The following is a 12170-nucleotide window of genomic DNA, read 5'->3' on the forward strand; positions in this document are numbered from 1 at the left end:
CCTCAAACACTGAGTAAAAGTCTCACTCAGATACAGCATGGTTCTCTCTGTTCAATAGTAGACCTCCTCAAACACTGAGTAAAAGTCTCACTCAGATACAGCATGGTTCTCTCTGTTCAATAGTAGACCTCCTCAAACACTGAGTAAAAGTCTCACTCAGATACAGCATGGTTCTCTCTGTTCAATAGTAGACCTCCTCAAACACTGAGTAAAAGTCTCACTCAGATACAGCATGGTTCTCTCTGTTCAATAGTAGACCTCCTCAAACACTGAGTAAAAGTCTCACTCAGATCTTTAGAGTTCTCAGTCTCTGACTCCGCCCACTGACCTCCTGACCCCCCACAACCCTCTCCATTCTAAACGTCTCATCAAGATCTTTACAGACCTCCCTCCCCTCCTTCTCTAGACACTGTAGACTGGACCAGACATTATTCTGACCTGTTTTCCCCATGATCACCATGATCCATGGTCACTCACCACGGTACAGTGGACAGTAGACCTGGTCTGGTTCTACACATAGACGGTGATGGTGAATCATGTCAGATTGTGGAGAAGCCAACTTGATGAGTTTCTCCTGACCCAGCCCAACAACCCTATCAGTGCCCTCTGACCTCTCCCCTCTTGCAGCAGTCTCCCCTCCAACACTGAATGAGCTTCACTGACCTCTTTCAAGTTCTGTCTCAGTCTCTCCACCTCTCCACCTTTCTCCTCCATCTGTCTATTCTTCTCTTTCATCTGTCTGCTGAACTCTCTCAGCATCTTTGTCTGTGAGATCATGATGTTCCTCTGTAACTCAGGTAGGACTATCTTCATCAGGTTTCTCTCTGCTTCAACTCTGGCCTCTCCTTCATAGTTCTCCATCATCTCCTCTATCTCCTGTCTGTGTCTCTCCTCCATCTCCCTCCTCTCATTCTCTGTCTTCTCTCTAAATCTCTCCATCTTTCTCTCCATCTCCTCCCTCCTATCAGACTCCCTCTTCAGCTCCTTCTCCAGCTCTATTTTCTTCTCCTCATCCCTCTCTTCTTTCACCTGTCTCTCCAGTTCTGTTATTCGTTCTCTGAGAATTCTGATATTTCTCTTGAGTTTCTGGATTTCTCCATCTTTCTCCTTCATAGAATCCTGCAACTCCTTCTGAAGCCTCTCTCTCAAGTCTCTCTCCTCCCTCTGTTTCCTCTCTCCTCTCTCTCTCTGGATCTTTCCCTCCATCTCTCTAACCTGGTCCTCTGCCTCCTGGTAGGTCTGACTGCTGTAGAATCTCTCTCTGTTTCCTGCCACCATCTCCTCTACCTGCTCCAGCAGCTCTGATACCTGAGTGCCATGGGCCCTGTCCTTAATGTTGAGGACGTGGTACCTGTTCCCACTTTTCTCTACAAGCTGCTGGAGGTCCTGACTTCCTGCTTGGAGAAACTCCTCAATGCTCTGCTCTTTCAGGACATCATCATGAGTGAATAGAATCACAGTGTGTTCCCAACAACCCTCCCCAAACATATCCTCTGTTCTCTCCAGCACCCCTCTCTCCTCCCCCTTAGAAGGCTCCACTGGTATGACCAGGAGGAAGGCGTGGGGTCCTGGGGCAGACAGACGGACACAGAGCCCCACATCCTGTCTTATCTCCTCCAGAGAGAGTCCAGGACAGAACCAGTCTGGAGTGTCCACCAGCACCAGCCGTCTCCCACACACGTCCCCCTCTCTCCTCTTACACCTCTGGGTCACTGCAGAGGGGCTGGCCTGGGCCCCAAACTCCTCTCTGCCCAGGATGGTGTTTCCTGCTGCACTCCTCCCAGCCCCAGTCCTCCCCAGCAGCACCAGTCTCAGCTCAGACACACTGGGAGAACCTGGGGAGTCTGGACTGCTGCTCTCTCCTCCCACTGCAACACAACACACAGCACTGATCAACACTCTGACTCTCTGGAGGATGTACAACAGAGTCAAATATAATATAATCTACATCCATAACTCACTATCTGGAGGATGTACAACAGAGTCAAATATAATATAATCTACATCCATAACTCACTATCTGGAGGATGTACAACAGAGTCAAATATAATATAATCTACATCCATAACTCACTATCTGGAGGATGTACAACAGAGTCAAATATAATATAATCTACATCCATAACTCACTATCTGGAGGATGTACAACAGAGTCAAATATAATAGAATCTACATCCATAACTCACTATCTGGAGGATGTACAACAGAGTCAAATATAATATAATCTACATCCATAACTCACTATCTGGAGGATGTACAACAGAGTCAAATATAATATAATCTACATCCATAACTCACTATCTGGAGGATGTACAACAGAATCAAATATAATATAATCTACATCCATAACTCACTATCTGGAGGATGTACAACAGAGTCAAATATAATATAATCTACATCCATAACTCACTATCTGGAGGATGTACAACAGAGTCAAATATAATATAATCTACATCCATAACTCACTATCTGGAGGATGTACAACAGTGTCAAATATAATATAATCTACATCCATAACTCACTAGATGGAGGAAGTAACCCCATGCTGTTTGTCCTCCTCAGTGGAAGTGTGGGGTCTGTATCTGAGGTCTCTCCTCCCACTGTAACACAACATAGAGAACTGGTCAACATACTGACTCATCAGAGACACATTTAAAACATAGTATAAACAAACTACAAATACATTACACATCAGAGTGAAATATAGATTATTGGAGAAAATAGAGAATATCAAGATTGATGACAGTTCGAGACAACATATATAACTTACTAAGTGAAGGATGGTCCACTATAGACTAGAAACAGTAGGAGACAACAGGACAATATTGATAACTCACAAAGTGAAGGATGGTCCACTATAGACTAGACACAGTAGGAGACAACAGGACAATATTGATAACTCACTAAGTGAAGGATGGTCCACTATAGACTAGAAACAGTAGGAGACAACAGGACAATATTGATAACTCACTAAGTGAAGGATGGTCCACTATAGACTAGAAACAGTAGGAGACAACAGGACAATATTGATAACTCACAAAGTGAAGGATGGTCCACTATAGACTAGAAACAGTAGGAGACAACAGGACAATATTGATAACTCACAAAGTGAAGGATGGTCCACTATAGACTAGAAACAGTAGGAGACAACAGGACAATATTGATAACTCACAAAGTGAAGGATGGTCCACTATAGACTAGAAACAGTAGGAGACAACAGGACAATATTGATAACTCACAAAGTGAAGGATGGTCCACTATAGACTAGAAACAGTAGGAGACAACAGGACAACATGTATAACTCACTAAGTGAAGGATGGTCCACTATAGACTAGAAACAGTAGGAGACAACAGGACAATATTGATAACTCACAAAGTGAAGGATGGTCCACTATAGACTAGAAACAGTAGGAGACAACAGGACAATAGTGATAACTCACTAAGTGAAGGATGGTCCACTATAGACAAGAAACAGTAGGAGACAACAGGACAATAGTGATAACTCACTTAGTGAAGGATGGTCCACTATAGACTAGAAACAGTAGGAGACAACAGGACAATAGTGATAACTCACTAAGTGAAGGATGGTCCACTATAGACTAGAAACAGTAGGAGACAACAGGACAATATTGATAACTCACAAAGTGAAGGATGGTCCACTATAGACTAGAAACAGTAGGAGACAACAGGACAATATTGATAACTCACAAAGTGAAGGATGGTCCACTATAGACTAGAAACAGTAGGAGACAACAGGACAATAGTGATAACTCACTAAGTGAAGGATGGTCCACTATAGACAAGAAACAGTAGGAGACAACAGGACAATAGTGATAACTCACTTAGTGAAGGTTGGTCCACTATAGACTAGAAACAGTAGGAGACAACAGGACAATAGTGATAACTCACTAAGTGAAGGATGGTCCACTATAGACTAGAAACAGTAGGAGACAACAGGACAATATTGATAACTCACTAAGTGAAGGATGGTCCACTATAGACTAGAAACAGTAGGAGACAACAGGACAATAGTGATAACTCACTAAGTGAAGGATGATCCACTATAGACTAGAAACAGTAGGAGACAACAGGACAATATTGATAACTCACTAAGTGAAGAATGGTCCACTATAGACTAGAAACAGTAGGAGACAACAGGACAATATTGATAACTCACTAAGTGAAGGATGGTCCACTATAGACTAGAAACAGTAGGAGACAACAGGACAATAGTGATAACTCACTAAGTGAAGGATGGTCCACTATAGACTAGAAACAGTAGGAGACAACAGGACAATAGTGATAACTCACTAAGTGAAGGATGATCCACTATAGACTAGAAACAGTAGGAGACAACAGGACAATAGTGATAACTCACTAAGTGAAGGATGGTCCACTATAGACTAGAAACAGTAGGAGACAACAGGACAATAGTGATAACTCACTAAGTGAAGGATGATCCACTATAGACTAGAAACAGTAGGAGACAACAGGACAATATTGATAACTCACTAAGTGAAGGATGGTCCACTATAGACTAGAAACAGTAGGAGACAACAGGACAATATTGATAACTCACTAAGTGAAGGATGGTCCACTATAGACTAGAAACAGTAGGAGACAACAGGACAATACTGATAACTCACTAAGTGAAGGATGGTCCACTATAGACTAGAAACAGTAGGAGACAACAGGACAATTCTGATAACTCACTAAGTGAAGGATGGTCCACTATAGACTAGAAACAGTAGGAGACAACAGGACAATATTGATAACTCACGAAGTGAGGGATGGTCCACTATAGACTAGAAACAGTAGGAGACAACAGGACAATACTGATAACTCACTAAGTGAAGGATGGTCCACTATAGACTAGAAACAGTAGGAGACAACAGGACAATATTGATAACTCACTAAGTGAAGGATGGTCCACTATAGACTAGAAACAGTAGGAGACAACAGGACAATACTGATAACTCACTAAGTGAAGGATGGTCCACTATAGACTAGAAACAGTAGGAGACAACAGGACAATTCTGATAACTCACTAAGTGAAGGATGGTCCACTATAGACTAGAAACAGTAGGAGACAACAGGACAATAGTGATAACTCACTGTCTGGAGGATCCTCCATGCTGTGTCTCCTCCTGACTGGGAGTATGGAACCTGTATCTGACGTCTCTCCAGGTTCTAAAATAATAGAACAACCATTTAGAATGGGAACATTTACCTCAGTGACACATGAAGGCACATAGACCTACTGAAGGGGAGTTCTGGGTTTCTATTGAAATGTTAAGTATCACATATCTCACTCACCAGTCATCTGGCCTGAGATCTCTCTTCTCAGTCTCTCTACCTCAGTCTTCACATCACATATCTGTTGAGCTGAAATAACAAAGGAGGACTAGGATCTGAATTCTGTGTTAAAGACTTTAGACAGAAATATGATGCAGAGGGAAAGTATGAAGTGATGTAAAACAATATTCACAACTCAGTGGAGAGTCGACAATAACCTGAGAATTGAGGAAAGTACAGAAGACTAAATGTATTAATGGTGTGAATAATCTTACCCAGTTCAGCATTTTCATTGTTGACATCCTCCAGCTGTTTGTCTCTTTCCTTTAACTGCTTCTCTCTCTCCTCTAGTAGGTTATCTTTCTCTTCTACTTCCTGCCTCCTCTCTTTTAGTTCATTTTCTTTTCCCTCCAGTAGTTTCTCTCTCACTTCCAGTAGTCTGTCCTTCTCTCCCAGTCTGTGGTTGCTGTCCTCTAGTTGAAGGTCTTTTTCCTGCAGTAGGACTCTGAAGTTCTCTACTTGGCTGTTCTTGTCCTGCAGGTTCTTTCTCAGTGCCTCTAGTTGAATGTCTCTATCCTTTAGTTGCTTGTCTTTCTCTTCCAGTTGGTTTTCTTTCTCTTCTAATAGTTTCTCCCTCTGTCCCATTATCTGGTTCTTCTCCTCCAGGAGTCTCTCTTTCTCTCTCACTTCCTGGGTCATATCATCTAGTTGTTTCATCATCTTCTGTCTTAATATCTCTTTTAATTCTTTTTCCATCTTCAACTCTGAGAGAGCAATTAACATATTTAATAGGTTGTTTGAATAAGTAATGTATTAATTCATTCAATAGTATGCCTATAAAGACATTATCATTTGATGGAGGTGGTACAATTATTAGTAATTATTTCCTCGTCAACAGTTATCTGAGCTGAACCAATCATCAACTGGTCTATTGACTATTTGATACATTACAAATGAATTAGTCTGAAAAACTGAATGACATCACTCATGTTCTCTGATTCAATCCTCTCTCCTCCAGACTCTCTCATACTTACCAAGCTCACCAGCTGATGCCTCCCTCTTCACCTTACCCTTCCGAGTCTCATGTTGTAAATAGTACAAACCTGATCCTATTGTGTAAAACAGAGAGGTGAGTTCTGTGTGGTAGACTACATCACTATATACAGAACAAACAGGACCAATCACATTTCTCCTGTCACTCAAGCCTCCCGCATGTAGGGACTGTGGGCACCAATGAGATCTGGTTAACTTCATAAATAATGTTGTTTAGTTATTGTCCTATCTCTGATCAAATGATTATGTTCATTGTTAGTGATAACCAGCTTTGGGCTCTATGGCAGATACAGGATATTGTGTCAGGAGGCAGGGTTCTATGGAATATACATTCAGTAGAATCTGAAGAACATCTGACATCATAATCCAACCTACCTTGAGAACATTTGGGGAGAGTATTGATAAATGTAAAGAAACTGATTTAATTTGTAGCCTTGAAGAAGACACACTGCTGTTTACAAGGCCTGTAGTTTTTATAGTATCAGATTAACACTTTGGTCTGTTCTTTGTCTTGTGTTATTGGTTGTCAATAAACTAAACAGACAAATAAGTAATTACTCATCTGGTTCTGATCATCCATTATCCAAGATGGAGAGTCATGAATAATGATCATGTAAAACAGAATGCATTAGTTATTATTGTTCATTGAATTTCTGTCTCATTACATAATTTAATGAAATACCATACATCATATTGGAATGACTGTTCATCACATTCATTACAAATGTACATCTAGGGAAAGGGATGTAAACAGCACTACTATGTGAGCAGTCTGAGAATGACTGAATGCTTCATAATAAGAAATCAAACTGAATTCAATTTGATTCTATTTTAATTTTGGAGTGTGAAATGTTGACCTCTATGGCATATATTTTGAGGGAGATCTATGATAAGAAAATTCTGTATAATTTGAAGAACATCTATACATCTTAATCTAACCTACCTTGAGAACATTTGGGGAGAGTATTGATAAATGTAAAGAAACTGATTTAATTTGTAGCCTTGAAGAAGACACACTGCTGTTCACAAGGCCTGTAGTTTTTATAGTATCAGATTAACACTCTGGTCTGTTCTTTGTCTTGTGTTATTGGTTGTCAGTAAACAAAACAGACAAATAAGTAATTACTCACTTTTTGCTGATCATCCATTATCCAAGATGGAGAGTCATGAATGTTGATCATGTAAAACAGAATGCATTAGTTATTATTGTTCATTGAATTTCTGTCTCATTACATAATTTAATGAAATACCATACATCATATTGGAATGACTGTTCATCACATTCATTACTAATGTACATCTAGGGAAAGGGATGTAAGCAGCACTACTATGTGAGCAGTCTGAGAATGTCTTGTGACGCCCTGAATTTGTCTGAACCGTCTCAGTGCTTCTCCTTCCAATAGGGCGCTTCCCCTTTAATTACATATTAAATAGCCAGCATCAGCTGCTCAAAAGTGGGGTTGTGATGGAGACGCGAATGAGGATGAATCAGAATTTGTTGGGTAAAATAGATAAATAAGATGTTTTATTTATATAATATGCTTATGTGAGAAACTTGTCATTAGAATGTATCCTTTTGGACTATAGTGTTGGCAGTTGCACTTTTCCCTCAGCTAGGGCTCAGTCACTTGGGGCCCAGAGAGGGGAGAGGTCAGGCTTGTCTTTCACATGTCCCTGGTGCTATGCAGAATATCAGAAAGGGAAGAGGACAGAATGGAACATTGTCTTCATATGTGAATGTGTCTTTACCTATTCTTAAACCATGTGAAGTGATGGCGTGATTAATGGGGAACCAATTAATTGTCTCCACAATGTCTGTGCGCTTATCCTGGGGTAGTGTATGACCTAGAGGCTCACTCCCCTCAGTGAGCTTGTCCAGGAGTGGGGTCAAGAGGGGGTTTACTTGAGATGGGAGTATCTAGAGTTGACAATTGAGTTATGCCTTGGATGAGGTAATGTTTTTCGTACTATGAAGTACCAGGAACGAGATTAGAACCTCGTTTTAGAGACCAAACTGAGCAATAATTTATAGCGAATGCAATCTGGCTAAAGGATACTCCTTTCTCAAGTAAAAGTCCCTTTGTGAAGAGTTCCTAAGATCTGTGGTTCGTCATGTAAGTTGAGAGGGGTGTATCTTGGCTATAAAAGATCTTTGTATTTTTGTGTAGTGACTTTCAAAATTCATTATAGATAGTGAATTGTTGAAAGTCAAAAGGCTATTGTAAAGCTCATATTATTAAAGAGGAAGTTTAAGTATAACTCTGACTGGTGTGTGGTTTGTAACTCTCCTCATTTGGTAATACAGGAAAATGCCACCACATGTGTTCAACCCTCAGTTCTGAATCGTCTTTACTCCGTTTGTTTTGTTGTATTTAAAAGTGTGCTTTGTAGCCTAGTCGCAAGTTTAAAACCTGTTGGGGACCAGGGGGTGCTATTTTCACTTTTGGGGAAAATCGTATGATTTTTAAACGGCCTCGTACTCAATTCTTGCTCGTACAATATGCATATTATTATTACTATTGGATAGAAAACAGTCTCTAGTTTCTAAAAACGTTTGAATTATTTCTCTAAGTGAAACAGAACTCCTTTTACAGACCATTTCCTAACCGGAAGTGAGATTTCCAAAAGCGAACTCTCTCTTCAAGAGCTTGTCTATAAAAGGGCATGTCACTTATGACTGTAGAAACACGTCATACGCCTTCGCCTGGGTGTCATGCGGAAGTGAGAGAAGAAATCAGTTGATTATCTCGATCAGGGACTGAACACAACCTCTTGGACTGAGACGTGCGCACTTTCTTTTATTTCCTGGGCGCGAAGTAGGAACTGTACTCGGCTCATGGAAGAACCATTTTAAAGGTGAATATGATCTCTGGCTTCGATTTTCTTTGATACATGTCACAATATCATCCTAAAGTATGTTTTTTCAATATAGTTTAATTATATTATTGAAATTTATTCTGGACTTTAGACGTGATGCGTCGCAAGAATTGGTTCAAGAACGAGAGGTTAGCAACGCACGGCCAGTGTGCTTGCTAATTCTGAGGGAAATCGTTCGTTATGGATCCAAATAAAGTCGGTTCTGAACAAAGGACCCCTTGGAGAACATTCTGATGGAAGATCCAAAAAGATAAGGACCCAATTTGGGATGCTATTTCATATATATCTGTCGAACTGTGCTATGCTACCGTTTGCCTTGAGCCAATGCTGTTGTGATGTTAGCTATTGTAGTAAGCTAATATGACGATATATTGTGTTTTCGCTGTAAAACACTTCAAAAATCGGAAATATTGGCTATATTCACAAGATATTTGTCTTTCATTAGCTATCCACCATATATTGTTCTGAAATGTTTTATGATGTGTAATTAGTAGTTGACGTTGGTGTCTGATTTCTGACTGTAGCTGTGATGGTGGCTATGATGGTAGCAGTAATGTAAAACTGATTTATAGCTAAAATATGCACATTTTTCGAACAAAACATAGATTTATTGTGTAACATGTTATAGGACTGTCATCTGAGGGAGTTTTTTCTAGGTTATTTAGGTTGGTTCTAGGTTGGTTCTAGGTTAGTTAGGTTAGCTACTTGCATGCTACCGTTGCTGTGAAAAATGTCTGTCTGTCTTTTGTATTTGGTGGTGAACTAACATAAATATATGTGGTGTTTTCGCTGTAAAACACTTCAACAATCGGAAATATTGTCTGTATTCACAAGATATTTGTCTTTCATTAGCTATCCACCATATATTTGTCTGAAATGTTTTATGATGTGTAATTAGGTAGTTGGTGTCTGTATTTACTCTGGCTACTCCCGTGCGATTTCTGACTGTAGCTATGATGGTAGCAGTAATGTAAAACTGATTTATAGCTAAAATATGCAATTTTTTTGAACAAAACATAGATTTATTGTGTAACATGTTATAGGACTGTCATCTGAGGTAGTTTTTTCTAGGTTATTTAGGTTGGTTCTAGGTTAGTTAGGTTGGCTTGTGCATGCTACCTGCAGCCTACTTGTGCTGTGAAAAATGTCTGTCTGTCTTTTTTTATTTGGTGGTGACCTAACATAAATATATGTGGTGTTTTCTCTGTAAAACATTTAAAAAATCGGACATGTTGGATGGATTGACAAGATGTTTATCTTTCAAATGCTGTATTGGACTTGTTAATGTGTGAAAGTTAAATATTTCAAAAAAGATTTTTGAATTTGCCGCTCTGCCTTTTCAATGGAATGTGGGAGGAGTGCCGCTAGCGGCACCCCTGGCCTAAACAGGTTTTAACCAGGATCGGATCCACTCATTGCTTCCTTTGGACTAAACATCTCAGTTGTTCTCCGCTGGAGATCTGTTGGCGGATTGGATCGTCTGACTGACCGATTGACAACAACTATTTTGCGTACAGTATTTCATTAGTTTTAGAGTGATGTATACCGTGATGATTTAAGACTTATTGAGATGTGATATACTTTATAGTTGTGTGGTAGAAGAGTTGATATTTTGATTGTATGATTGAGACTGGGTTCACACTACACTTTATAAATGGACAAACATTGCCTTACTAAGGTCACTTGAGTTCACTGACCTCATTTACCGGGCTGGACTCTTTTAGGCCTGAAGTACGGGACTTTTCTGGAGGAATCAGAGCTCATTATTTGTTATATTATTATGTGTGTGATCATTTATGTTGGTAATACAACCCATGCAAAGAATACTGTTGTTTGAACTTATTTCCAATGTTTTAAGGGTTTATGAAAAATGTATGTCCATCCTGACTTTGAGTAAATGAGTGAAATTGCTTCCATGACAAATTGTCTCAATGCTTTTCCATCCCCTCCTAACAAAATAAATGTAGCTGACTGGTGATGATTTACTGTCTGAAAAGAGAGTAGACAGGACTCATTCCCTCCCAAACCAAAAGGAGAAATCCATATTTTCTCTGGTCGGTGCAACCTACCTGGCACCCCTACAAACAATAACCTGAAGTCAAAACCGTTAGACTGAATGCTTCATAATAAGACATCAAGCTGATTCTATTTTAATTTTGGTGTGTGAAATGTTGACCTCTATGGCAGATATATTGTGGGGGGTTTATGGTAATGCTCCTGATCATCCATTATCCAAGATGGAGAGGAATGAATATTGATAATGTATAACAAAATGTATGAGTTATTACAGTTACATTCAATCCAATTTCAGTCACATTACATTATTCAATCAAATACCATACATCATATTGATATGACTGTTCATCACATTCATTACTAATGTACATCTAGGGAAAGAGATGTAAGCAGTGCTACTATTGGAACAGTCTAAGCATCACAGAATGATTCATACTAGGACATCAAACTGAATTCAAGATGATTCCATGTTCATTTTGGAGTGTGAAATGTTGACCTCTATGGCAGATATATTGTGGGAGGACTATGATATGAAAATTCTGGATAATTTGAAGAACATCTATACATCTTAATCCAACCTACCTTGAGAACATTTGGGGAGAGTATTGATAAATGTAAAGAAACTGATTTAATATGTAGCCTTGAAGAAGACACACTGCTGTTCACAAGGCCTGTAGTTTTTATAGTATCAGATTAACACTCTGGTCTGTTCTTTGTCTTGTGTTATTGGTTGTCAAACAAAACAGACAAATATGTAATTACTCAACAAATGCTGATCATCCATTATCCAAGAGGGAGAGACATGAATAATGATCATGTAAAACAGAATGCATTAGTTATTATCATTACCTTCAAATCACCATCTGTCACATTATCCTCTCATATACCATAGTGATGTGATATACATCAGAGGGGTATGACTGTTCATCA

General features: G+C 39.5%; 1 protein-coding gene across 2 annotated transcripts in view; it reads right to left on the reverse strand.

Annotated features, from left to right (window-relative positions):
* Positions 1-360: 360 nt before the first annotated feature.
* LOC120041178 (scaffold attachment factor B2-like) overlaps positions 361-12170 on the reverse strand; it is a 40965-nt gene continuing 29155 nt past the window's right edge. For both annotated transcript variants that reach the window (XM_038986112.1, XM_038986113.1), the window contains 7 exons: positions 7478-7483; positions 6329-6403; positions 5570-6058; positions 5316-5384; positions 5115-5189; positions 2522-2599; positions 361-1868 (listed from right to left, as the gene is read on the reverse strand). In XM_038986112.1, the coding sequence (XP_038842040.1) occupies positions 535-1868; positions 2522-2599; positions 5115-5189; positions 5316-5384; positions 5570-6058; positions 6329-6403; positions 7478-7483 (2126 nt within the window). In that variant the 3' untranslated portion in view covers positions 361-534. The remainder of the gene's footprint in view (positions 1869-2521; positions 2600-5114; positions 5190-5315; positions 5385-5569; positions 6059-6328; positions 6404-7477; positions 7484-12170) is intronic.

The sequence above is a fragment of the Salvelinus namaycush genome, unplaced genomic scaffold (assembly GCF_016432855.1).
Source record: "Salvelinus namaycush isolate Seneca unplaced genomic scaffold, SaNama_1.0 Scaffold410, whole genome shotgun sequence".
NCBI classification, from domain to species: Eukaryota; Metazoa; Chordata; class Actinopteri; order Salmoniformes; family Salmonidae; genus Salvelinus; species Salvelinus namaycush.